Source organism: Urocitellus parryii, chromosome 1 (genome assembly GCF_045843805.1).
Source record: "Urocitellus parryii isolate mUroPar1 chromosome 1, mUroPar1.hap1, whole genome shotgun sequence".
Taxonomy (NCBI): domain Eukaryota; kingdom Metazoa; phylum Chordata; class Mammalia; order Rodentia; family Sciuridae; genus Urocitellus; species Urocitellus parryii.
In genome coordinates, this window is record NC_135531.1 from 43,516,460 (window position 1) to 43,543,272 (window position 26,813).

General features: G+C 42.1%; 1 protein-coding gene across 1 annotated transcript in view; it reads left to right on the forward strand.

Moving 5' to 3' along the window:
* Il31ra (interleukin 31 receptor A) overlaps nucleotides 1–17,733 on the forward strand; it is a 42,054-nt gene extending 24,321 nt beyond the window's left edge. Inside the window, exons 6-14 of the mRNA XM_026385963.2 lie at nucleotides 895–968; nucleotides 3,152–3,368; nucleotides 7,715–7,897; nucleotides 9,030–9,131; nucleotides 10,142–10,288; nucleotides 12,425–12,565; nucleotides 14,562–14,655; nucleotides 15,814–15,895; nucleotides 17,278–17,733. Coding sequence (XP_026241748.2) covers nucleotides 895–968; nucleotides 3,152–3,368; nucleotides 7,715–7,897; nucleotides 9,030–9,131; nucleotides 10,142–10,288; nucleotides 12,425–12,565; nucleotides 14,562–14,655; nucleotides 15,814–15,895; nucleotides 17,278–17,733 — 1,496 coding nt within the window. The remainder of the gene's footprint in view (nucleotides 1–894; nucleotides 969–3,151; nucleotides 3,369–7,714; nucleotides 7,898–9,029; nucleotides 9,132–10,141; nucleotides 10,289–12,424; nucleotides 12,566–14,561; nucleotides 14,656–15,813; nucleotides 15,896–17,277) is intronic.
* Nucleotides 17,734–26,813: the final 9,080 nt, after the last annotated feature.

Genomic DNA, 26,813 nt, shown 5'->3' on the forward strand with positions numbered 1-26,813 from the left:
GAGGACAACCAGAGCAACTTAGCAAGACCCTGTCTCAAACTAAAAGAAAAAGGATGTCACTCAATGATAGAATGCTTATGCAGCATGTGTAAAACCCTGGGTTCAATTCCCAGTACAGCTAAATAAATAAATAAATAAATAAAAATTTAGGAACAGTGAGGAATAGTGAAGATTATTTCCTTGTTACTTTCCTTTTTTTTTTTCCTACATCTTATACCATTATAAGTACTCAAGTTCATTCTTTTTGGACATACACATGGTATAAATTATATATACATAATTTCTTATCAATTATCTGTGTCACTCCCAGCTTTATAGACATATTTCCATCCAGATTTGGGGGATCAATTATATTACAATGGGGTTGTATTTTACTTTTCTTTTTCTCTTTCATTAAGTTATCAGACTCAAGTGCACTTCTTCCTTCCTTCCTTCCTTCCTTTGGCACTGGGGATGAACAGATTTTGTTTTGTTTTTTGGTACTGGGATTGAACACGGGGCACTTTGCCACTGAGCTACATCCCAAGTCCTTTTTATTATTTATTTTGAGACAGGTTCTTGCTGAATTGCTGAGGTCTCAGTTGCCCAGGCTGGCCTTGAACTTTCAGTCTTCCTGCTTCAGCCTTCCTGGGATTACAGGCATGCACCACTGCATGCCAGGATGAGCAGTTTTATTTTTAAGTTTGGTTCCTCCCAGTTTTTCAACCACAAAATGAAGACCACCTTGTTGGTCATTGCAAGGCTACCATCTCTTCATGCTGCCGTCCTCAGCTGGCTCCCTCCAGCATATTCTTCTCCATTGCCTTTCTCACCCAGTAGCTCAGCAAACTTTCCCCATCTCCTGTTGCAATTCCCTTCTAAGTTGAGCACCTATCTTTTTCCTTTCAGTTCCAGGTGGCCTGGATCTGTGGAGGGTCCTGAGACCAGCTGAGGTGGATGGAAGGAGGCCAGTGCAGTTGCTCTGGAAGGTGACCTTCCTTTGAGTTCTTCTTTGTTTTTTTCCCTGTTTAAACAAACAAATAACAACAACAACAACAACAAAAAAAAAAAAACTTTGGTCTTTTATCCCTGTAAACACTATGATTCTTGAAATTTTACGTCCTGAATTTCCTTTCCTAGAGGGCTTTATGATGCTTCAAATCTCAATGTTTGCCCAGCTCAGAAGAGCCCCAGAGGTCATCTTGTAGATGTCCTGATGCACATTATAGACTCTGGGTCCCTCTTTGGTCTGAAACATTAACATTTAGGACCATTATGAAGTACAATACAGGAGGCACTGTGACCTTTTGCCAGAAGCCATCCCAACTGGCTGCACTAGAACACAGTGTGAAGACTCTCCCTACACACCCAAGAGGAACACTGACAGGGGTCAGCTCAGTGTCCTGAGGTCATTGCCAACATGTCTGGCACATGTGTCCCTTTAAGAACCAGGATATGGGGGTGCAAAGATAGAAGAGGGGCCATGTGTTCCTATATAGGATGGAGGCCTGGGAGTGAGGAACAAGGAGAAAGGAAGAGGAAATAAGAGAAGGAAGTAGAAGAGGACAGAAAAGGAGGGGGAGAGGTAATAAGTAGGAAAGAAAATGGACAGAGAGGGAAAAACTTCATGGGAAGTAGGAGAGAAAAGATAGGAGAAGAAGATGTCTCTTTAGATGTCTCCAAAATTCTGAAGATAATGCTCATTAAATAATCCTCTACTTGCTGAAGTTCAGACAAGTTTAAATCCTTTTGAAAATGGAGAAATCACTCTGATTAGCCAAGTGACATCTCAATTCCAATTATTCAGGGTTGGAATACCCCCTGCCTTTGTCCCTCTCCTTTCACACCCTAGGGGACACCCTCAGGTTGTGGAGGCAGCAGACAGGATTGGGAAATCTTTGAGAATCAATCCCAGACGCCGGGATTTCTTTTATCAAGAGTGGAAACAGATGACACTCTCAACAATTAATTTTTAGGGAGATAAACAATGACACACACCCACATATGGTCTTAACTACGCAGGGGTGGGAAAGGATCAAGTAAGCCAGCCTGTGAAGCAGGCAAGACAGCTTCAATGCCCTCCTCCTACTTCCCCTTGCCTGGGGACTGGCTTTTCTTTTGCCTGGACAGGAGAGCTTTTTCTAAGAATTTGAGTTGGTTTAAAAAAAAAAAAAGTACTAATATTAGATAGTGCTAATGGTTGCATGAGTCTGTGAATATCCTGAAAACCATGGACTGATACACTTTCGAAGAGTGAATTTTATAGAATATGATTTTTATCTCAAAGCTGTTGTTTTAAAAAGAGAACAGGTTTTCTCGAGAGAGAAAAGCATATTAGTCATTAATAGTGTTTTATCTGGTCTTTTGTGCTGTGGTCTGTGTAAAGGAAATTCCTGAATAAGGAAGGCAATGGGCCAAAGTGACTTCTAAAGCCCTGACTGACTATACACCCAGTCATTCTTCTCCATCTGTGTTTGTAATCAGCAAGAGAGAACAAAAACACTGGGAATCCCTATAAATCCTGGGAAATACTCAGTATGGTGACTACTAGGCAAAACATCTGGTTAGTAGGTCCAGATTCAAGGCTGAAAATTGGAAGTTTGGCTTGTAGCCCCTCCACCCTCTCATATTGGCTTTTGACCAAGGGTCTGGGACTGGTAGGGCAGACCAGAATGTCTTAGTCCTCAGCTGGATGCTTGGCTAGGGTGCCTGGTCTAGGGACGCCTGCTGTATCCTCAGGGGTAGGAGGTATGGAGATGAAAGACAAAGGCACAGGTATTCTCTAGCCCTCCAGGATTCCAGGAAGAAGTTAGTCAGGGCCAGATCAGACTTGAGATTGCTCAGGGCCACTGCCTTGTGGGATGGAGGGAAAGACTTGGAGGTGTGTTGCTTACACTGATTTGGGCATTCTCCTCATTTAGTCTCATGAAATTGGGCTTATGCTAAAGGCTGAAAGGTACCAAGATGCCTTTTAGCAAATCCCTTCTTTTGGTACTTGAAGGTTAATATCACTGCAGTAGGGTATGTATTCATCACTGAAGGATAATTCCCTGATTGTAGGTCAGCATCTCAGAGCTAACATTACCCCCAACCTCTATTCACCACTTCTCACTGTCTCAATGCCTTTTTTCTTTCTGGTATTGGCAATAAGTTGTGTTTCCTTTGGCTTTAGAAAGCAAGAGGAGCCCCAGTCCTGGAGAAAACATTTGGCTACATCCTATCATACTTTCCAGAAAACAACACTAACCTCACACAGATAATTAATACCACCACCCAGCAGTGTGAGCTGTACCTGGGAGGTGAGACCTACTGGGTGTCTGTGACTTCTTATAATTCTCTTGGGAATTCTCCAGCGGCCACCCTGAGGATTCCAGCTGTTAATGAGCCACGTAAGTAGAGTGTGAACTTCTTTTGTGGGTGCCTGGTCCCATCCAACTGCCCATAGCACGTCCTGTCCTCTCAAGGGTAGTTGCTTCTCTTGAGTCAAAATGACAAGGGAGTGGGGACTTTTTAGGTTTTGGTGGAGAATAAATCTGCTGGTAGGTAATGAGTCCCCTGAAATATGGTTTCTTTGGAACAAAGTCTGTGTTACAAATTAGAGACTTCATAAATGTTGGACAAAGACAATAAAGCTTAGGTGCTCTCCATACAGCTCATGTTTGTCCTGGTCCAAGCAGATGAAAGCTGGATTGAGCCACTTGCAATGGTCATATTTGATCACGATCCTCAGTGATCAAAGCCTCCCTTGATCTCCTGCAGGTGGGCTTGACCAGTCCCCAGCTGTTGGGTCTGAATGCTCACTTTCTAGTTTTCTTCCTTTTTTACCCTTCCATTTGACTCCCAAGTTAGGACAAATTCTAATGTGCATACTTGCTAGTCAGTGGCACCTTATACTTGATTAAGAAGCTTTGAAGATCTTACTGCTTCCAGGAAAACTTATATTTTACATCCTGTTTTGGATTAAAATGTCTTTTTGATTCTTATTGAAGAATTGCAAGCAATAGATTTCCTTTCCTCTGATTTATTTTTCTCTATTAAACTAGTACTATCCTTCATTCCATATATTTTCTCATTTACTCCTTCAATAAGATACATGTCCAATGGGTAGAATTTCTGTTTTCCCTTTCTTTTTCCTTTCTTCCTTTTCTTCTTTCCTTTTTCTTTTTAAAAATCTAATTTCAATTCCTATAGAAGCCCAAAGCAGTTAGCATAGAGAACGCTCTCAGTGGGGATTTGTCAGCACCATTGTTAGAGAATGTTCTCTCCCACTTGCCACTCTCTCTGTTTGTTTGCCCCAGACTGGCTCAGGCATTTATCTAACCAGCTTTAGACTCCTGTGCCTTTTCTTCTTAAACTTAACCCATTTCCCCCATCATTTTAGAACTCCTGGAAATTTGTATTTTGTGTTTTGAGCAAAATCTTGATATTATTTTAGTATTTAAAGGCATTCCCTGTGGTCCTTGCTTCCTGACTTTCTAGTTCCTACCTGTCTGGTATTCTCATGATGAAGTTTCTGAGAAATGCATTTTGTCCTTGGAATATGCATGCTTTGTTTGTATGCATTTTGATAAATAGTAATCTCAGTTCCCTAGTATGGCCCCAGAGTGAGGAATAGTGACAAAGGCCCTACAGCCCAACAAGCTCTGAGTTCAAATCTGTGCACTTGCACACGATACCATGAACCTTGGGCAAGTTACCCCATCTCTCTAGATCTAGGCTCCTTGTAAAATGGAGCTGTTACATAATAACACAAACTTAATAGAACTGTTGTGAAGATTAAATGAGATTCTGTATGTGAAAATCTTTGTCTTAGAGTTAATTATTATTGTCATGAAAAATTCTGGTTAATTGAATTTCTATTAGACATGAATTATCAATTTAAAAATGCTATAAAATATACTTTAGCTAAAATTATGCTAAATTCACGTAGGTTTTCTCTATCTTTATGTTAGAAACATCGATTATAATGGTCCTCGAATAGAGGTGTTGGCCGACTTGTGTCCAAACCTGGTCTGACACCTGTTTTTGTCAAGTTTTATTGAAACACCACCACACCTGTTTGTTTTTCATATTGTTTATGTCTTCTTTTGTGCAACAGTGGCAAAGTAGTTGTGATAGAGACCATGTAGCCTGCAAAGCTTAAAATATTTATTTTCTGGTTCTTTACAGAAGAAGCTTACAGACTCCTGTACTAGACATATAAGAAAGTACTGTGGCAAGGCCCTGAGCAAGTTGGTGAGACTTTGTGTCAAAATAAGCAATAAATAAAAAGGGCTGGTCATGTATTTATAATACGCCAAAATACACTCTACTTTCATATATAGCTAAAAAGAACAAATAAAAAAAGAATATATGGGGGGAGGCATTATTTATTATTTGAATAAAAATTAAAAATGCTTGTATTCCTTTTAAAAATTAAAGAAAGAAGATTCAATCCCTAGTACCAAAAAAAAAAAAAAAAAGAAAAGAAAGAAAGAAAGAAAGAACAAAGAAAAAGTAATGGTCTTCAGAATTTTATTTAATAAAGTAGAGATAACTGGAGAATTGTTATAATTTTTTTAAAGTATAATTGTTACATATTGTCCACTTGTATGTGTCAGGCATTATGCTGAGATCCCTTCTATTACCTCATTTTAACTTTGAAATGACCCATGATATAGATGCTGTTAGATCCACTTTCAAGATGATGCAGATATCCAGGAAAGTTTAGTAACTTGTCCATGGACTCTCAGATGAGATTCCAGCCCAAGTCTAGATGAACCAAAATGGTACAATATACTTTATCTAGAGTCTTGAACGTGGTGTTAATTCTGGTCACAGATGCTGTGTGATGCTGGGCTGGTTGCTTACCTCTGTGGGTACCCATGTTCTCATCTTTAGAATAAGATTGGAATAGATAAATCTTCAGGCTCCTTCTGCCTAAACATGGGAGTTTTTATGAGACTTCAGCCAGCAGGCAGTTGAACAGTGTTCTGAGGCAGGGTGTGAAAAAGCACAGCCACTGTGTGGTGAGGGACCTGAGAAGGAGAAGGGAACTATGCTGGAGTAGAGATCAGGTTGGGCCATGAGAGCTGGCAAAGGGGAAACAGTAACTGAGAATGTGTTGGATCCAGTGTGTTTGTCTTCATTAAGAAATCAATGGTGTTTGTAGTCAAGCGCTTTCCCCCTTTCCTAGGGAGGAGCTGTGTTTCCTACCACTGTGGAAAATGTGTTGGATTTAGAATAATTGCTCAAAAAGTTCTTGTTGAATGATGGAAGGACCAGCAATTAGTCTATATTCAGTAGAATGATTTGGAAAATTCTTTTTGAAAATCCCCCAGTAAGGCAAGGCCTTTCCTCTTTTATAATTGCCACGTGGCTTCTTGGAACTCTTTCCCTGCCTCTCATGATCTCCTCAATCTTGTTAGCACACTGGACACTTTAGACCTGGCTCCTCCTATTTCTCATAACTCTTGGGTTGGTGAGCAGAAGGAGTGTGGTTTTTTCAACCAGTGCTCGCTCATTTTCAGGTCAGGATCTGTGGGCAAATCATTTATTAAGAAAAATATCTCTGGAAAGATCAGAATTGCAAACAAGGGAAACAGGCCAGGGAGGGGAGAAGACTGGGCCAAGGGTGCTTTTCAGTGTCCCGTGACTGCTGTCACAAGATACCACAAACCATGAGCCTTAAAACAAGAGAAACTTATTGTCTCATAGTTCTGGTGGCTAGAAGTCTAAAGGTGTTAGCTGAGCCATGCTTCCTCCAAACTTTTCAGGGGAGGATCCTTCCTCCCATCTTCCAGCTTCCAGTAGCACCAGGTATTTCTCAGCTTATGGAATCTCCACTGACTCCAGTAACTCCAATCTCTGCCTGTATCCTGCCTCCTGTGTCTCTTTTTCTGGGTCCAGATTCCTCTTTTCTTATAAGGACACATGCAACCCATAATCGGTGGGTGCAATCTGAAATAAAAGTCCTGAGGAAGATGGTCCCTCCAAATCCTGCAGGGTGACTCTAGAGTATATATTTCAGAATTATCCCAATCAAGCAAAACACACAAACAATAAGAATGAATCTGAGAGGGTCTAAAAGATAAGATTTCCAATGCTTCAGCAATGAGCTTCAGCCTGGAGTAGCTGAGAATGCTTCAAGCCCTGAGCAGGAGGAGTCAGGGAGGAAACAGCAGGAGCTCTGGAACTTGGTGACTTGATACCTAGGCTCTGTGCTTCTTGCTGTTCCATGGCCCCTACTTCAGTTTCACATGTTCTTTATACCTTAGCTGTCCTTTCTCAAAGCTACCATTACAGGTAAACAAATTACCTGGCCTTACTTTTAGGACTAACAGCTGGAATATCTCATAAAGGTCCAGTTTGGGAAAAGGACCCATAAACTGTGGCTTACAAGAACAAGACTCTAAAATATACACACCACCTAAGAGATCCATTCTTTGTCTCAGGTTTGCTTTTCTTTTAACTTGCAGAAACATCTATGGAAGGTTGATCTCTTTAGATAATAACTCTCTATTGAGATCTATTTGAGAAACAGGTCAATTTAGGGGGGATAAAAGCAGATCAGAAGGTATTTAGTCATCAAAGGTATTGGATAAAGAAAAAGAATACAGAAATAGCACCATCTGGGGAGGCTGTAGTGGAAGTCCTGAACTTTGACCTTCTTTCACAATTTGGGCAATAATTGGATGCCAAGTGGTTGGGGCGTTGGGTCAAGCAGTGGTGAAGCAGTTTTTGTGTCGTCTTTCAGCATTTCAGTGCATTGAGGCCATGCAGACCTACTTTGCCCAGGACCTGCTGGTGGTGGAATGGCAAAGCTCCGATCCAGTGGTGGACACATGGATGGTTGAGTGGTTCCCAGATTTGGACTCGGAGCCCTCTGACATCTCCTGGGAATCTGTGTCTGAGGCCAGGAACTGGACAATTCCACAAGGTAGCTGGTGCCAAACCTTCAAGTTCCCTCTGTGCAGGATTTGGTTTCATTTTAATCAGCTTTTAAATTTTTAACTTTGGCTTCAAAACTGTAAATGTAGTTAGTAGCATTTGACAAGCTTGTGCAAGCTTACTGAAGTGTCACACTGTTTGGCATTTCCCAAGTATTGCTGGCACAGAAACCTGTGGGTCTCAGAACATGGAGCCTTTCCCTGTATCCAGGCACAGATGAAAACACTATCCTAACACCCAGATATCTTGATCATCTTGGGGATAACACCACAGTTTGGATACTATCTGTCCTACTTAGGACACTCCCTTCTGTTTTGGCTGCCTGGTTAAGGACCTGGTTAAGGTCCCTTTCTCAGGTGACTGATATAGGGAATTGCTGATTTTCAAGAAAGTCCCTGCCCTATGCAAGATGTATAAGTGAGGCTTTAGCTTATCACTCTAGCCATTTCTGAATGCTTAGTGGCCTTCATTAGTAATGGCACCTATACTAAAAATTATACTAATCAGGTGTGGTGGTGCATGCCTGAATCCTAGCAGCCTGGGAAGCTGGGACAGGAGGATCACAAGTTCAAAGCCAGCCTCAGCAACTTAGGGAGGCCTTAAGCAATTTAGTAAGACCCTGTCTCAAGATGAAAAAATTTAAAAGGGGGTACTGGGGATGTGACTCAGTGGTTAAATGACCCTGGGTTCAAACCCTAGTACCAAAAAAAAAAAAAATTATACTCATGTAGGGATGCAGGCAGGCAGAGGAGCCAGAATTCATGGTATCTCAGTTCTCCAGGATGATGTGCTATTGCCAAAAGGATTAAATTTTATTCTGCACTGCACCAAATCATATGATAAAATCAGTAATGGAGAAGGGACTGTATATCTTACTTGGATGGTTTTGTAATTTTATCAGAGTGGTACAGCGTTTAATTCTAAGAATTAATTAGAAATTCTTAGAACAAAAATGGATATTAGAGATCATCAAGGAAATTGTAGAGAAATGAAGTATCTTCCGTTGGAACATTGAAATATCTTCTAAGTTATGGTCTTAGACATTAAGCATCCCTTCTACTCTGCCATACTCTACAATTAGCTTAGTTTTTTTTCCCTTTCTTTCCTTTTTTTGGATATAGATAAATTAAAACCTTTTCACCTCTATAACATCTCTGTGTATCCACTGTTCCAAGACCGAGTGGGAGAACCATATTCCATCCAGGTGTATGCTAAAGAATGTGGTATGTATGAACAAGGCCCTGTGGGTGAAGGGAAACCATGGGGACTGTCCAATATTCAGAGAATGATGTGAATGTCTATAGCTCATTCATGGTTGCCTGAAGATCCAATTGTGCAGGACTTCCATCTTGTAGCCATCTCTGTGTTGGATATATTGGGGTCAGGTTATAGAGTCACTAGATTTTATAGGTGGGGTAGACATTGAAGATCATCAAGTTCAATTCTCTCACTTCAAAAGTGGAAAACTGAGACTCAGAGAGGTGAAACAACTTTCCCAAAGTCACCAAAAAATTTAGTGCAAATGGAGCTGCAACTAGAAATAATAATGAAGACCAACTCGGGGACCCTATAGAGTTCATCACAAGTTAAACATGTTAAAATTATTTTTCAATTTTTTCTCACTAGTTATACATGATAGTAGAATGTATTTTCACATATTATACCTATATGGAGTATAACATCTCATTCTTCTGATTGTATAATCATATACACATTTAGAATAGTAATGTCTGATTCATTGTACTATCTTTCCTATTCCCATTCCCCTACCTTCCTTTCATTCCCCTTAATTTTTTTAATGTAATAAGTGCTTTAGTGGCAAATTGATCAGATTTATTTTTACCTCTGTGGAAGTTAACATATTCCAGATTCAGCGTTAGAAAATAACTCCTGCTATATATGCAAAGGTAGCCCGTGGAGGCAGTGTTCAACTACTTGAAAATAGCTACACTTACCACATATAAATGAAAGAACTGGGTGCCTCATTGGAGCTAGGGGTATATAAATAAAGTATTTTTCCCTCTGGTCTTTGATGCAACTTTTCTTATTATTTAAGATGCATGATTGTAGAAAACAATCCTTCCAAATAGGGTGACTCATCAGTTCCCTCCTCAACCTCCATTCTCCACTTCAAGGACTGTGGTTTTGGTTTGAGTAGGGACAAGACCTCTGTGGGGAAAGGTTCTGCTGGGATGTGTTTCCATTTGGTCATTTATCTTTCTGTCCTCTCAAGCTCCAGAGAGGGGTCCTGTAATCAAGGCAGAAAATATTGGTGTGAACACAGTTACAATTACATGGGAAGAGATTCCCAAGAGTGAGAGAAGAGGATTTATCAGCAACTACACCATATTTTACCAAGCTGAAGGTGGAAAAGAATTCTGTAAGTATGCTCATGACCAAGTTGAAGAAACATAACTCCTCAGATAGATGATGTGGATAGACTTGGAGGGGTAGCTCCTATGGTTGTAACCAGCAACCTTGCATGAATCACTTAGCTCCTTTGAGCTTTGCTGAAAACTGGGTCCCTCTTGAGTTTGGAGGTTAAATAAGAGTGAAATGATTACCTAAGAGGCCTATAGGAATGGCAGAAATTTGATATAATTATCTTGAACAGGCTTTGAGTGATTTTACCCCCTGATCATTTATTCCTGGGAGAGGTGTGCCTGGCTTAAAGAATGGCATAGGACCAGTAGAATAGAGGAAGGAGACCAGGGATGGGAGGAAGGGAGGATAAGGGAGAGACTGGAGAATGAATTGGATCAAGTTATATTGTTATATTGTGTGTATGTATAAATAGGCAACAATGAATCCCACTGTTATATATGATTATAACTCACGAGCAAAAAGGAAAAAAAAAAAAAAGCACATGTCAGAGGGACATCCCCTGTTTTGATGGCACTTACTTTCAAGGTTCTTTACCACTACTTCTACTGCCCACCACTATGCTGTGCTTTTTTCTTGAGTCTACAGTATCTCCTGATATCTTAAATTTTGGGATATGCTTAGATTCCTGTCTAGGATAAGGTATAATACACATAACATAAAATTTAACCTTTTAAACAAGTTGTACAATTTATTAGCATTAATAATATTTGCAATATTATGAAACCATCACCCCTATTTCCAGAACTTTTCTATTCTCTTTCAAATAGAAACTCTGTATCCTTTAATCAGTCATATCCTATCCCCTACTTCTTATAGCCTCTGGAATTCACCAAGCTGCTTTATGTTTCTATGTATTGCCTGTTAAGGAACATCTCATATAAATATAATTAGGGCTGGGGTGTGGTTGCCAAGCATGCACAATGCCCTGGGTTCAATCCTAAGTACTGCAAAATGTTGAAAAATAAAAATAAATAAATAAATAAAGTCATACAATATGCGGCTTTCAAACTTCTTCTATGTTATAGCATTAATGAGTCCTTAGGGCCTTTTTATGATGGAATAATATTTCATTGTATGGTTATTTGATGTTTTGTTTACACATTCATTGTTTGATGAGGCTTTGGGTTGTTTGACCTATAGATCCTATGAATAATGCTTCTATGAATATTGATGTGCAAATATCTGGGTTTTTGCTTTCAGTTCTTTTGGGTGTATACCTCAGAATGGAACTGCTGAATGGTGCTTTAGCTTATTGAGACACCACCAAATTATTTTTTAAATATTTTTTTAGTTGTAGTTGGACATAATACCTTTATTTTATTTATTTATGTTTTTAATATGGTGCTGAGTATCGAACCCAGTGCCTTGCATGTGCTAGGTGAGCACTCTACTGCTAAGCCACAGCCCCAGCCCGAGCCCCAGCCCCCACCACACCATATTTCACAGTGATTACATTCCCACCAGAAATGTATAGGGTTTCAGTTTCTCTGCATCCTTGCCAACGCTTCTTACTTATCATTAAAAAAAAAACAAAAACCAAAACTATTATGGCTATCATAGTGGGTATGAAGTGGTTTCTCACTTATTTACATTTCTCTAATCTCTACTGTTACAGTCTGTTCATGTAGTTGTCTGCCATTTGTATATCTTCTTCAGAGAAATCTATCTTTAATCTTGTTGTCGATTTGTTGCTGTTACAAAAATTTTTTATAGTTGCGGATATAAACTTCTTATTAAACAAATGATTTGCAAATATTTTCTCCAGTTTTGTGAGTTGTCTTTTATTCTTTTGGTATGTCTTTTGATGAACAAGACCTTTTAACTTTAATGAAGTTATGTTTAATCTATTTTTTCTTTTGTTGCTTGTACTTTTGGCATCATATTTGAGAAAGCATTGTGAAATTCAAGGTCATGAAGATTTACCTTATGTTGTTTTCTAAGAGTTTTTATAGTTTTAGCTCTTATATTTAGGTCTTTGGTCCATGTTGACAGGCTGATTTTAAGCAGGTCATGGATAGGGGTTGGAATAAGTGATGGAAGTATGGGTTCCAATGCTCTTATTTTGGTGCTACTAAAATGAAATGTTCAGTCCACTTGACAGTGGTACTTGATTTCTGTATTTTTCCTTTAGCCAAGACAGTCAGCTCCAGCGTCCAGCAATATGACCTGGAATCTCTGACACGAAAGACCTCTTATACTGTTCGTGTCATGGCCAGCACCAGAGCTGGGGGGAAAAATGGGACGGAGATAAACTTCAGGACATCATCCCTCAGTGAGTATCCTTCTTGGCATTTATGGTAGGTTATTTAGAAGTAGTATTTCCCAAAGGGAAGGGAAGTCAGATGAAAGGACAGTACCTAAGTGAGAAGAACCATCTGTTCTCTGGTTCATTTGCCTTCTTGGCAGGCATATAGGTCAAGAGAGAGGTGGGGGGCAGGCAAATTGAGAGTTGAATTTAGAAAGACTGGTTATCTTGTTCCTTCCCATGGCAGCCCTGATCACCTCTAGGAGAAGTGATAAATTTAATACCAACTTCAATCTGAGCATCATACCTGCTCCTATGCCTGTCCTCAAGGTCATGGTCATCAGTTTCTGAACGTGAGAAGTTACTTCACAGTAGGGCTTTGGAGAGAAAACCTTGGTTGATTAAGAACCACTGACTCACAAGAAAGAATTTAACTTTAGCCTTTGTGAAATTTTTTGAGCAAGAAAGTATATAATTTGCTCACCTTACCAGATTTTACATCTAAAATAGAGAAGAAGAATTTAACAAATATAACAAATAATGTATCTTCATGTGATGGCTTATTAATGCAGATGTTCAAGAGGGACAGGGAGGAGACAAAGTAAGGAGGGAGATGAAGGAGAAGAAGGAACTGTTAATTTCACCAAGTCCTTGAGTGACATAGATTAGATTTTTAAGTACATATTAAAACTTTAAGGAATGAACAATCTTTTAGATTAAAAATGAGGAATCTTACAAAGTTTTGCAATAATTTGTGTAAGCTAAAAATTGTCTGCTTGAAGTTTTTTTGGAAGTCTCTTGTTGTTTACATTCTTAGAAGATAAAATAGGACTCTGGAAAATGTAGCATGTGTCTTTACAAAGAAAACATGTTCTGTTTCATGGACTAACTTTACCTTCTTGGAACTCTTCTTCATCTTGCTGCATAAGAGCATTTAAAAACCCATGTTGTATTTTCAAAACACTAGGCACAAAATTGTATCTGCTCATGGAATTTTCTCCAAGGTTCAAACTGAAGGCAAGATTCTGTCTTGAAGCCTAGAAGTTCCTTAGTCTGTGGATTATAAAGCACCCCACTTCCATCTTTGACCCTCTACAATCTATTCTCTACATAGCAGCCATGGTTCCCAGGTTTACAGTCCCTGCTTAAAACCCACCAGCTCCTGCTCTTGTATTTTTTAAAAATATTTATTTTTTTAGTTTTAGGTGGAAACAATATATTTATTTTATTTTTATGTGGTGCTGAGGATTAAACCCAGTGCCTCATGCATGCTAGGCAAGCACTCTACTACTGAGCCCCAGCCCCAGCTCCTGCCCTTCTATTTTAAATGAAATCCAAACTCCTCCCCATGGCTTTCAGGGTCCCTCATCATCTGTCCCTTGCTGATTTCACTTTCTGTCACTTCTGCTTCTGTGTTCTCTGATTTGCTCCTGCTTCAAAGCTTTTGTTCCTCCCAGGAATGCGTTTCTCTATACTTTCGCATGGCAGGTCCCTCTCATTGTTAAGGTCAGCTCACATGTGGCTTCTTCCTTGGTCACCCTATCTGATGTTTCTATCCTGCTTTCCACCTTATCCTAGTTACTCTATTACTCTGTTTTATCTGAATCAGTCTTGTTATTTATTGTCTTAATCCAGGTATGGGAACATAGACTCCCTGAGAGGAGGCATCTTCTATTTCTTGCTTATTGTGTTTGTTTTATTACTCACAATGGTGTTTGGTAAATGACAGAGGCTCAGTAAATATTTGTTTAGTGAATGAAGTTGGATGATGGCTTTGGTAAGCTCCATGTCTATCAAATACAGTGTCATAACATCTGTCACATTAGCAGGGAGGAGACAGCTAGGTGGGGAACCATGAATCTCAGGTTTTTTTTTTTTTTAAGTAGAAAGAAATTGAATTTATTTGAAAGAAAACTAATAAGAAATGTTGATGAGCTACTAGAAGAAAAAGTTAATCTTTGATTTTTGTCAAGAAAGTGAAGAACTTGGCTTGCAAAAGAATTTTCTTCTCCTTTTCCCAAAGGTGTCTTTGAGATTGTCCTTATAACTTCTCTGGTTGGAGGAGGACTTCTTATATTCACGGTCCTGACTGTGGCCTCTGGTCTCAAAAAAGCAACGTGAGTTTATACGTAATAGTAGGTACTTTAAAACCCAGGGATGGAAAAGGGTGGAAGACATCATGGGCACATGATACAAGAGGCCACCATGAAGATATTGGTAGATATTTATTGAGATCATTAAGGGTCACTTTCTGTGGTTCATAAGAATTGTGACCAATCAGGAGGACTTTCATACCTGCACAGCTCCACACACTAGGTTAAGGCCTTTCTGAGGCAGGGAGTGTCGGCTGCTCTTCCATATGAGACTAGAGTTGCTAGAGGGACCCCGACAATGGCAAGAGGCAGAGCAGGGAGTTTTGTACTTCTGGGATTTGAACATTGACCAGTTGTATGACACTACAATTTTGTCCCTTGCTTGTGGTACAGTGTTGAAGAGCTGGCTGCAGGGACATTTGTCCTTCTTACCCTGTCTAGTGTGGAGAAGGAAGCCTGTCTTCAGGATCTTGTGTTTCTCCTCACAGTGAGCCTCATGCTTCCCTGAAGGTCCTTCTTAGTAGATCTCTCTCTCCACATTGGACACTTGTAGGTCAAGCAGCTGTGTTTAGTTAATAATTAAGCTAATGTCAACCTCAGTTACCAACCATAGATTGTGTCCAAATCATCCACAAACTGTTTGTACATTATACACTTGACTAATTTTTCTCAATTTTTAGCCTCCATCAGAATTGAGCCCTGCCCCCAAGGGTTTCAGATTCTGGGTTCTGGAGTGAAGCCCAATAATTTGCATTTGCAATGAGCTCTTTTTGCATTTGCAATGGTGCTGCAAATTGGAATCCACTAAAGTAGTAGCTTAAAAGTGTTGCCTTTCCAAGGGAATAACTCAAAAGGAGTGACTGTGATGGTGCAGTTTTCAGCATCAGTACAGGTGTAAAGACTCAGGGATGGGAGAGAAAGGAAAAAAGGAACAGCTTTACAAGGGGAGAGGTCTCCTCCCATCACATTTCATAGATAGTTTATAATTTCCCTCCCCAAACTAATTCACTTTCCCCATCTCTGCCAGGAGATCAGCAGCTTGCTCTTAGTTAGTTAGTGGGGAGCATGCAGTACTCTTTAGCAAACCTCACTGTTTTGCCACAGCCATGCAGCATGTGTAAGACACTTTGTGAACTTACCTCCTGTTTGGTTTTTCTTTTCTTTTTTCTTATCTCTCATTAGCAAGTTGACTCACCTGTGTTGGCCCATTGTCCCCAACCCTGCTGAAAGTAGTATAGCCTCGTGGCACGGAAATGACTGCAAGGTAAACAAACACCACTGTTTCTGTTCAGGAAGTCATTGTGGGCTGGTGTGGGAAGTGACCAGATGAGTGGAGCTGTGGGGAAGTCATGAGCTGGGCTTTTATTTAGGGTTCATATAGAGAGAACTCAAGGTTGGAAAGTTCCAGGGAACATCTGGTAGGGCAGATGGAATCAGCCTTCCTGGAATGACTTTGACCTTGTACTCTGCACAAGAGGAAAGGACTTATTAGCAAGGATCCAGTGTGTTCTCAGCATAGGGCTGGTCTTGTAAAGCTTGGTGCTGAAGAAAGACCCCAACCCTATCCTCAATGACTTGATAGTCTAATGAAAGAGAGAGAGAGAGAGAGAGAGAGAGAGAGAGAGAGAGAGAGAAGTAAAGAAAGAGAAAAAAGTAGGGGGAGGAGAGGGAGGAGTAGGAGGTAGCTTCGCTATAAGATTTGAGGTCATTTAAAAAGCAGACAAGAACAAATTAATCTAGGGACCACCTAGAGACCCTGAGGGGATGTGACAATCATGGCGATCCAAAGGCTGCCTCAAATCATTTTTCTCAGACTGAGAAAATTAGAGTCACTTTATGTAATTGGGGGTTAGAGTTTTCTAGTATACTTTCTTTAAGTAGAAACCCTCCTGTTTCTAAGTTTTTATGTTGAAAATTGTTATGAAATTTCTAAGGTATAATTTCTTGCTTAAGTAGGAATAGGCCCCATCAAATATAATAACCTTTAAAACTTTATTGTGGAAAGACTATTACCAGTTTTTCCTTGTTACAGGCATTACAAATATTAGCCCTTATTTCATCTCAGAATTCTTCTGTGGCATGGGCATTTTTGGTGAAAATGAATTTCTATTTTCTCCCTCTTCAGTCTTAAGTCACCCTCTTCACTTTTCTACTTATTGAAAGTTATCTAGAGAATAAATGAATTCATAGGCAGTGTGGTCTGATGACTGAAGTGCTTTTTGAATAATCTGCAAGTCAGCTCTCAGCAAGCACTGATTAATGGCCTACTGTGTATCAGGCCTGGGCGAGATCCTGGGGATACAAGATGACAAGGACACATCCCTGCAGTGAGACCACCTTTGATTTTTCTGGTGGTATTGGGCAGGACTGTCAGGGATATAGTTTTTCCATCTCCAAAAGTTCTAAATTTGGTACTCCCATCTTGCCTGGGATTTTGTGAACATTGTGTGGAAAATAGCCTTGAGCTCTCTGGAAGACTTCTTTGAATACAAGGTGCTGTTTCTCAGGAGCTGTTGCTTCACTCTTGCCAAGCTCACATGGTTGGCCATCGCTTCTGAGCCAGGGAGGAAGGTGGAATGCTGTTTGAGGGGTTGGGACTTTGGTGACCCAAGTTCAATGAGGGGTATGTCCCTTTTTCTTTTCTAGAATAAGCCAAATCTTAAGGAATTTGATGACTCTGTGAACACAGAAGATAGCATCCTAAAATCATATTGTGTTCCCAGTGACCTTATTGACAAGTTGGTGGTGAACTTTGAGAATTTTTTGGAAGAGGTGTCCATAGAAGAAGCTAAAAAGGGCCAGGAAAACATTTGGGGAGGAGAAAAGAATGAGTATGTAACCTCCCCCAACAGGCCTGACTGTCCTCCAGAAAAGAGTTCGCAGTTTTTAACTGAGATTCCTTCCAGAAAATCCCAACTCTCAGAAATGTCAGAAGATAACTCTTCAGAAGTTGAAGAGCAACTTCTCTCTTCTGGTGAAAGTTTAGGACCAGACTATTTCTATGAGGAAGGAGCATTAAATCCATATTTGAAAAATTCAGTAACAACCAGAGAATTTCTTGTGCATGAAAAACTTCCAGACCAAACCAAGACAGAAGTCTAAAGGCCATCATGGTAGGAGACCCTCAGTCTCAGTGTGGATGACCTGGCCTAGAGAAGATATCAAGACTTGGCAAGAAGCGCTTCTTTGGCCCCTTCTGCATTCTGCCTGGATTGAAGAAATTCCCCCTGCCCTGAGCTAATAGTTGGGCTTGCCTGGCACAGGTGTGAACTTTTGCTGGGGAGAAGAAGAGACATGGTAGGCCTGAGTGCTTTGTAGAGGAAAAGAAATTATTTTCTTTTGTTCAGGTAATAAGCTCCACTGAAGGACTCCTTGACACATTGACTAAAAATGAAGACCCAGGTTCTGAACTCAAAAGACTTCTTAGGTGGACATCTAGTCTCCCTAGGAATTGAGTCATGGTCACAGCCTTTGCTATAGGGCTATCCCTTATAGTTCCCAGAGGGACTGTGCCAGAAGATTTTTTTGGTTGGTGCTTGGTGGTCTGGTGGGAACCTGTGTTCTATTCTTCCCACGTAGCCCTAATATCTTACTCTTCTCAACACAGAGGCCTAGAAATGGGAGTAGAATTTTCTAATGGTGTGCCTGAGCCTCCTTATAGTCCTTGCTAAATTTCAAGTGTGTATAGCAACATCCCACCCAGAACTTTTCACCCTGTTTTTTTTTTTTTTTTTTTTTTTTTTGTATTGGTTATTTTATTGAACCCATGGCCTCAACTTGCTAGGCAAGCACTCTGTCACCAAACCATATCCTGAGCTCTTTACCTTTGCTGGAGCAAAGGAACAGAATTCCTGTCCCAGCCTACAGGCCATTTCCCAGCTTCTATTGCCCTTCCATCTTGCTCCCATGCCTGGGAGTAAAAAGGCACCCAACATTGAGTGGTTTTTGTATAGGGATGATGACCCCTCACACTGGTTCAGAGCCCAGGAATGCTTACTGAGCACACCCTTGAAAGTCCTCTTCCCAGCAGGGGCTGAGCAAGACCTTGGGACATGCAATGCAACTCCATCACAAGGACTTCTCCTTTGCTCCAGCGAAGCACAGAGCTCGTGACAATTAGTGCAGCCTTTGGTGAAAGTGCTGATTCAGGATTCCTTGCTGAGACTGTGGCCTGCATGGTGGGGGAAAAGGGCATGTAGCCTGGGATACAGGGATGGCCAGGAAATGACTGAGCAGTCTAAAGGGCCATGAACCCAGCATTTTCAGCCAGAAAGGCTGATAGTATTTTTTCAGAGAGACTTCTAGAAGTTAGTACTTGTGTTGCAGATATGAACTTCACAGGCTTCTAACTTAGGTGCAAAAATATTGCTTTACTTTCCTGTAACTAAAATTAATTGCTAGTGCACGGCATTTCAAATCTGGTGGGCCAATATGGTGACTTCCGAGTTCCTCTGGGTTTGTAATTCAGTCACAGTTGGGACTTTGACCTTCCAGGTCCTCTCTGGGAGTGATGCTGAGAGTGTTCAATGGAACACTCTCAAATGGAACACAATGGGGTAGGGTAGCCACTCAGTGAAATCCTCTGGGATCATGTATTTTTGTAGCCATGGTTTTGTTGCTGGTTTTATGTTTGTGCCTGTATCTCCTCCTGTCCCTATGGAGTCACCTGCTACTGTCCTCAGCTGCATTCTTACCATGGGCACAGGAAGGTGTGGCTGCTCTCCCAACCCTGTCTCCCTCCTCATTATGTTCAAATGAGAATCCTCATGAGGTCTAAGGTGGCTGCAGACCCAGTCCCAGGGCTTTTCAGGCCTAGTTTTCAGAACAGTGACTGCTGGTAAACCTGTGAGTGAGAGAAGCACGAAGCAGGCATTGGGGCATGAGACCGTTGGCCTCTAGCTCACCCCCTTACCCCTTCATCCTGCTTTCAAGCCTGGGAGGAGAAAGAAGCCAAACAAAAGGGGTACCTGCACGCCTGTAATCCCAGTGGCTCAGGAGGCTGAGGCAGGAAGATTGTGAGTTCAAAGTCAGACTCAGCAATTTAACAAGGCCCTAAACAACTCAGTGAGATCCTGTGGGAGGTGTGTGGGGGTAGAGAGCCTCAAACCTCACCATCTTGTCTGTCTTATATCTGGTGAGGCTTTTTTTTTTTTTTTTTTTTTTTTTTTTTTTTTTTTTATAAATACTGGGGATTGAACTCAGAGGCACTCGACCACTGAGCCTTATCCCAGCCCTATTTTGTCTTTTATTTAGACACAGGGTCTCACTGAGTTGCTTAGTGCCTCGCCATTGCTGAAGTTGGCTTTGAACTTTCGAACCTCCTTTCTTAGCCTCCCAAGCCACTGGGTTTACAGGCATGCACCTGATGAGGCTTTTGAATCTGAACATTCAATAATTTGATGGCTAGGGAGTGAGAAGGATCCTAAATGGCTCCAGTGACTGGATTCCAAGATGAAAATATTGCTTTCTGCCCGCACCTTCTTAGTCACTGAGGCTGACTTGGTAGTTTGCAGATGCCGCCCAGCCCTTCCTCTGTCTCATTTCTTCTTCCCTTTTCTCACTTCTGGCCTCCTGTCTTTTGCTTCTTCCCCCTACTCCCAGAGCATCATTTCAACTCTTCCTCTTTATTTTCTTGTTTTTTTTTCTTTTTTCTTTTCTTTCCTCTCCATTCCCATCAGCCTCCCTCCATCATCTGTCCTGTTTACTTTCGTTGCCTTCCAGGGGTAGGGAGCTGAGGCTCTCTGCTTTGCTCTAGGTAGACCCAAGGTGGCCTCACTGAAGCCAGTCACTCAGCTCTCCAGCGCAGACTCAGGGCCAGGCCTCCAAGCTCAGAAACCACTGGTGGCTTCTTCTTCTGGATCAAGTCCCCAAGTCTCCCCACTCCTAGAATCCTGGGCTGCTTCTGTGATTAGAGAAAGGCCATCTGTGTTTTCTGTCAAAGAGGCATTGTGAGGACACAAACAAGGAGACTTGCGTTTTAGCAAAGTCATTAAAAACAGACAAAATCCCTCTTTAAAGAGTTCTCTAGGACTCTGGAAACCCTGCAAAACAATTGGGTTGGTGCCCAACGGTGTCCTCTTTTTTACAATAATAGAAAAAAAAAACGTCAAGAAAAGTCAGAGAAACCAATCTGTGTTATTTATTTATTTACTTTTGTACAATGAAGCCTTCCTTCTGGTCCTGGAGGCAGCAAAGTGGAGATACTGTGTGGGGCTTTTGGAAGAGGCAGGAGGGGAAGAGTTGAGAAAGGAGCCCTAGCATAGGCCCCTCTGAGGCCTGCTGTTCCTCCCTGTGTGCTGGGGTGTCTGGCCACCCAGGGCTGACCTGTCCTCCTTTCCAGGATGCCTTTAGTTGCTGGTACTGCTGCGGGCACACTACTGCCCAGGGCGTCTCCAACCATGGCCCTTGAGCCAAATCCTGGCCTTGTTTCGGTGGGACTATCAGCTGATAATGGTACTGGCATTTTAGACAGTTGAAAACAAAATCAAAGAATGTTTCATGAAGTGAAAACATATGAAGTTAAAGTTTCAGTGCACATAAATAAAGCTTCATTGGAACCCAGCCTTACTCATTGTCCATTCATCATCTGTGGCTGCTTCTCCCTGTCAAGGCAAATGAGACGGTTGTGCCTGCAGAGCCTGTGATGCTCACCATCTGGCCCTTGCAGAAAGTGCGTGGAAGCCTGCTGTAGCTGACGCATGTGAGGCTCTGGATGCATTATGTTTTAACTTTGAGTTAGCTGTGAATCTTAAAAAAAGTCAGGATTTGTCATTCTGGATCTCCAGGTGAATAGGGACTGGCTGCTTTAGAAGGGTACACAGTCTCTGGCTCCCCCAATCCTTATCGCTTCCCGCCTCCTGCCCACAGCTGAGGTGGAGAGTTGGTGTCTGCTTATCATTCTCACCAGTCCTTAACTGTGATTTGGCCTCTCAATCTACTCTCTTAGACTTCCTGGAGGTAATTTTGATTGTCAGGAGTAGGAGGGTGCTGCTGGCATCTAGTGGATAGAAGCCATCAGTGCTGGTAATCATCCTACTATGTTGGGCCCCAAATGACGGCAGTGTCGAGGATGAGAACCCTGTCCTGCCTAGCCTCTGCCTTTGAGACTCATAGGGTTCTCCTGGATGTCACTCAAGCATCCACAGATACCTCTAGATCTCTTCCCCCACTTCCTCTCTCTCAAGTTGAAGCTTGTCTTGGTCTTAATATTAAAAATTCCGAGAACTTTAAATACCAATTATTTACATCATTCCCGATTCACTCATGGCATGATATATGTACACCTGTATACATTTTCATCTGTGTGCAAGTATATATTGAATCTATTGTATTCTACCTTTACTTTCATTTATTAGTTCATATATAAAATGCATACATGAATATAGTTTGTAGCATTTTGAAGGGTCATCCATACTTCTGCTTTGTACCTTCATATTATGGTTTGTTAAGGACTTACTTAGTTGATAGGATTATTATTATTAAATTGGTACCAGGGATTGAACCCAGAGGCGCTTAACCACTGAGCCACATCCTTAGCCCTTTTTATATTTTATTTAGAGACAGAGTCTCACTGAGTTGCTTAAGGCCTCGCTCAGTTGCTGAGGCTGGCCTCGAACTTGAAATCGTCCTGCCTCAGCCTCCCAAGCCGCTGGGATTACAGGCATGTGTTGCCCTCCTGGCTAGTTGATAGACTATTTTAAATATCTTCCTAGTATAGAGAGAGTGCAGCAAACATCTTTGTACAAAATTTTCTTTTTTGACCTTTGTCCTATCTCCTTGGAGCTGTTTCCAAAAGTGAATAGCTGAGTCATAGCTTATGACTCATCCTGCATGATTGCACTCCCCCAAATGCTATAGTTACTTACAGTATCATCAGAGATGTATGTCTGAGGTATCTTTTGTCCATTTCCACTGATAATCATCTGTTTACTGCTGTAAACTTGATTTTGCTTTCATTAATTGTTTGATGCAAATGTTAATGATCAATAAGGCTTATCTATAATCAAAGTGTGTCACAATGCTGGTGTCTTGCACTCGTATTGTGACAATCCAAAAGAGTGGAATGTGACAAAGTATGCTAGCAGGCCTCAATCCCTCCACAGCTGTCACTGGACACTGGGGTCCATGGGAGAGTTTTCTCAGCAGCACAAACAGCCCCAGTTCATGTTGGAAGTGTCCAGAGGCCACCTTTGCCCTCTGTGCTGAGCTCTGTGCAGGGTGGGTCCTGAGCAAGATGGCTGCCTGTGCTGTGGGAGACAGCAACAGGAAGAACTCAGGTGAGGGCAGAACCTGCAGTCAGCAGAGGCTCCCATGCTAGTTAGATTTATGTTCTACCAATTTCATGTTTAGGAATGGAATTCTCTTGTCCTATTCAACTTTAATATGTGTGGAGTAGGATGCCAGAAATGTGTCCCAAGGCCTGGACTTGGAAATAGAAATCAAAATGTGCAAACCAGAAGAGGCTTGCAGAGTGTTCTGGAAGATTGTGGCAACAAGGAAGATGGAACCTGTGTACTCAGGAGGCTGGCTATGCTCTTTCCCACCGACTGATCATCTGTTCACGCAATACAGGGAGTGGAAATGTACACTTTCAAGTTGGGGATGGAAACATGGCCATGACAATGGGAGTAGCTTTTAAACTGCTTTATTATAAGTGCATTTGTATTTTAACCTGTCAGACAATAAATCCATAATGCCATTTTTATGTAATGCTATGCCTGTCTTTTAAAGTTTTGCCTACTCAGATGTCTAAAATGTGAACATGGCAGAGGTCAGGGAGTCTAGTGGTTATGGGAAAGAGCCACAGATGACTGGACTTACCAGGTTTACCATGCTTTTGCACTTCCTGGCAACTATTTGGTGGGGCTTTCAGGTCTTCCTATTTAATTCCTCAAGGCAGTGTCTCTACACTCCTCCCAGCTCCTTGAGTTCCCTCCAAGTTTCACCTCACTGCTCTCAGCAGATGACAACATCCCCACTTTACTGGGCATGTACCACCAGCCTTTCTCTCTTGTCCTGTTCAGGCCAGACTCCTGGGAAGAGCTCAAGGTGGCAGGTGGCCCTGCTCCTTCCCTGAGCTCTGCCCCCCATCCCTTGGCAGGTTCAACTTCCTTTCTGGCCATTCCTTTCCTCAGTTCCAAACATGCTCCCTCTCAGCACTTCCATCTTAAAAGAAGGAAAAGAAAGGGCTCCCTCCATCTTCATTCCCCGCTGGCTTTCTGTGGTTTAAGGGTGGGGTCCTCATTCTGTGTAGCAGCTTCTCCAAACATCTTTTCCTTTTTGGGTAGAGAGAGAATTGCACTACTCATCTTTATGGAGGCATAGGAAGTGAGCAGTTGAAAGCAGATAATTTGGGGACAGAGAATAAAGTCACCAGAACAGATGAAAAAGTGCCCCAATGTAAGGCGAATATCTAGTCATCCTTCCAGGAGAAGCCCTGGAGCAGGGCAATATTTCACATAGTTACCCTGTCCTGTTCATTACTAAGGTGACAAAGAACTAACGTTTATCAGCACTTACCTTGTGTCAGGCACTGAGCCAAGGACACTGCATGTGTAATTCAGAAACCCCATGACCTCTCTGTGGGGTCAGCAGGATTATGCACTTACAGGTGGGGAAACTGAGCTTAAAAGGCTAGGAGACTTGGCTAAGGCTCTGTAACAGGAAGTGGTGGGTTGGAACCCCAGCCTCTGATCCCCCTTGTACTATTCTGTCTCTGGTTATAATAAAGATGGCTTTGTTAACTGGTGATGATAATTAATTGAATATTTCAAAATACCTAATAGTATGTTCAGTGTCTCATACACACCCCCCCACATACACACAAAGATCTGAGGTGATGGATATGCCACTTTCCCTTATCCTGTTCATTACAGGGTAGTGTGACATTGAAATGTCACATTGTAATGTCTTATTGCTGCTGTAACACATGACCATAATTTTAATTAAACAACACAAATTTATTATTTTATAGTAGTGTTGGTTGGAAGTTCAACATAGGTCTCATCAGGCTAAAATTAAGGATTGTATGTGTCAATTAAAGAAGGAAGAGAGAAGACAAAAGAAAATGGAAGAAAGAAGAGAGAAAACAAAAGAAAGAAAAAAGAAGGAAGGAATGAAGGAGGCCCTGAGGTCAGAGAGAGATGAAGGGGCGTGCAGACTTGGTGGTGTGGAAGACCTTGAGGGTTTCTTCTTGGAGGGCCATACACACCCTTCCCCTCTTCCCTGAGCACCTGCTAGGACCTCTGAGATGGGTTTTAGAGTGAGAGAACTGTCTTGAGAGAATTCTGAGAGAAATGTCTCTAGGGAGTAGGAGGAAGGAGGGGGCATGCCCATGTCCACAGCACAGAAATGACAAGTAGAGAGAAGACCAAAGGACCCTGGGTGGGCTTGAGACTACTGCAGATGCAAGAAGAGGTGCCATGACAGAGCGTAGGTGCTGTGAGCTCCTGGAGGACTTGGGCAGGGCAGAGGGGGGTCTAGAGAATGGATGGCCTTTGCATGGTTGTTGGAATGGGTACCACATGTGACTTTCTTCTTCCCATTCCTTCCTGACTCTTCCTCCCACTCCTTCCCTTTTCCTTTCCCCATTCCTCCCAAGTCACTCTTGTGCTTTTGGCTAACCTGCCCTTGAGCCAGGGAGTTCCCCAGGTTTCAGTCCTGGGTGGACATCTCACTCCACATGATGACCTTCTTGCACACCCACGCTTCAGCTGTGTCTGTATCATCCCCAAATCTCCATCTCCTCCCTCACTGCCCAACTGAGCCCCGCATCCGCATTTCCACCTGCTTGCTGGAAATCTCCACTGGGAATGAACACATCCAAGACAAACTCTTAGTGTACACTTCCTACACTCATCCTGCTTCTCCTCTTTCAGATTTTTCCCCTTTCAGTCCTGGGGATAAGACCTAGAGCCTTGTGCACACTAGGCAAACCCTCTGCCACTGAGTCACACCCCAGCCCCCTCTTTCTCATTTTATCCTCCATTCTCCTTGTTACCCAAGTTGGACACTTGGAACCATTGAAACTGCTTCCTCCTTCTCCACTAGCATCCTATGGGTGGCCAATCCTTACACTCTTCTCTGCAAAACTCTTTTCCTGTGAATCCTTTCTGCTCCATTCCATGGATCCCCGACAGCACCAGCCTTCATCGTCTTCAGCCTGGATCTCGGAGTAGCCTCCTCACTGGTCTCTGTGATTTCAGCCCTGTTTCCTATCCTCATGATACTTCCAGAGGGCTGCTTCCATGCCTAGATCCAGTTTTATCTCTTGCCTGCTGCCTAATTCCCTCTGACTCGTGACATGGGTACAAAGTCCTTAGTCTAGCAATGGATGAAGTTCCTTTAAATTATTGGCTCATGTGCTATCCTTTTAAAGAGTTCAAAGAGTCCTAAGACTGTCTTACTGCTCTGTAACACATGACCATAACTTTAATTAAACAACACACATTTATTTTTTTATAGTAGTATTGGTTGGAAGTTCAACATAGGTCTCATCAGGCTAAAATTAAGGTGTTGGCAGGGCTATATTCTTTCTGGAGTACCACTCTGACCTTTTCCTAAAAAGAAGATGCCTTTTTCCTCGGCTCCCAGCCCCTTCCTCCTCCTACAAAACCAGCAGGGTTGCTTCTCTCAGTTCTGCGCTCACCTCCTGCTCTGCCTGCTGGGGCCGTTTTCAATCTGAGGCCTGGAGCACATCATTGAATCTCCAACTAAAGTCTCAACATCCATGTGTGAACTTTCCTCTGGGATGTCATGTTTGTCTACTTCTCAGTGTTCCTAACCCAGCGACCAGCCTTGCGTGACCTCAGAACCAGGAACTGAGCCCAGAAATTAATCAAAATGTCATTTTATTGTTGCAATGCTGCCTAGAAAGCCTGGACTTGACCCAGCAGGCTTGCCAACAGTGCCCCAGAATTAGACACGCCAAGTCACAGCCTGCCACGTTCCCACGGGCCTTGCTCGGCAAGGACAGGCCCTCTACCTCATGTGGGGCACAGAGCTGACCAGGGCATGTCATCTTTGCTCCCAAACCAAACAATCAAGGGAGCAGGGGCTGTAGATTCCAGAGCTGAGGGCCATCTGGCTGGCTGGGAGACTGGGCCCCTCAGAGCAGGCCCCTAAGAGAGGGAGCAAGGGAAATGAGGATGGATCCCAACAAACATCCATCTCAGTTCAGAAGT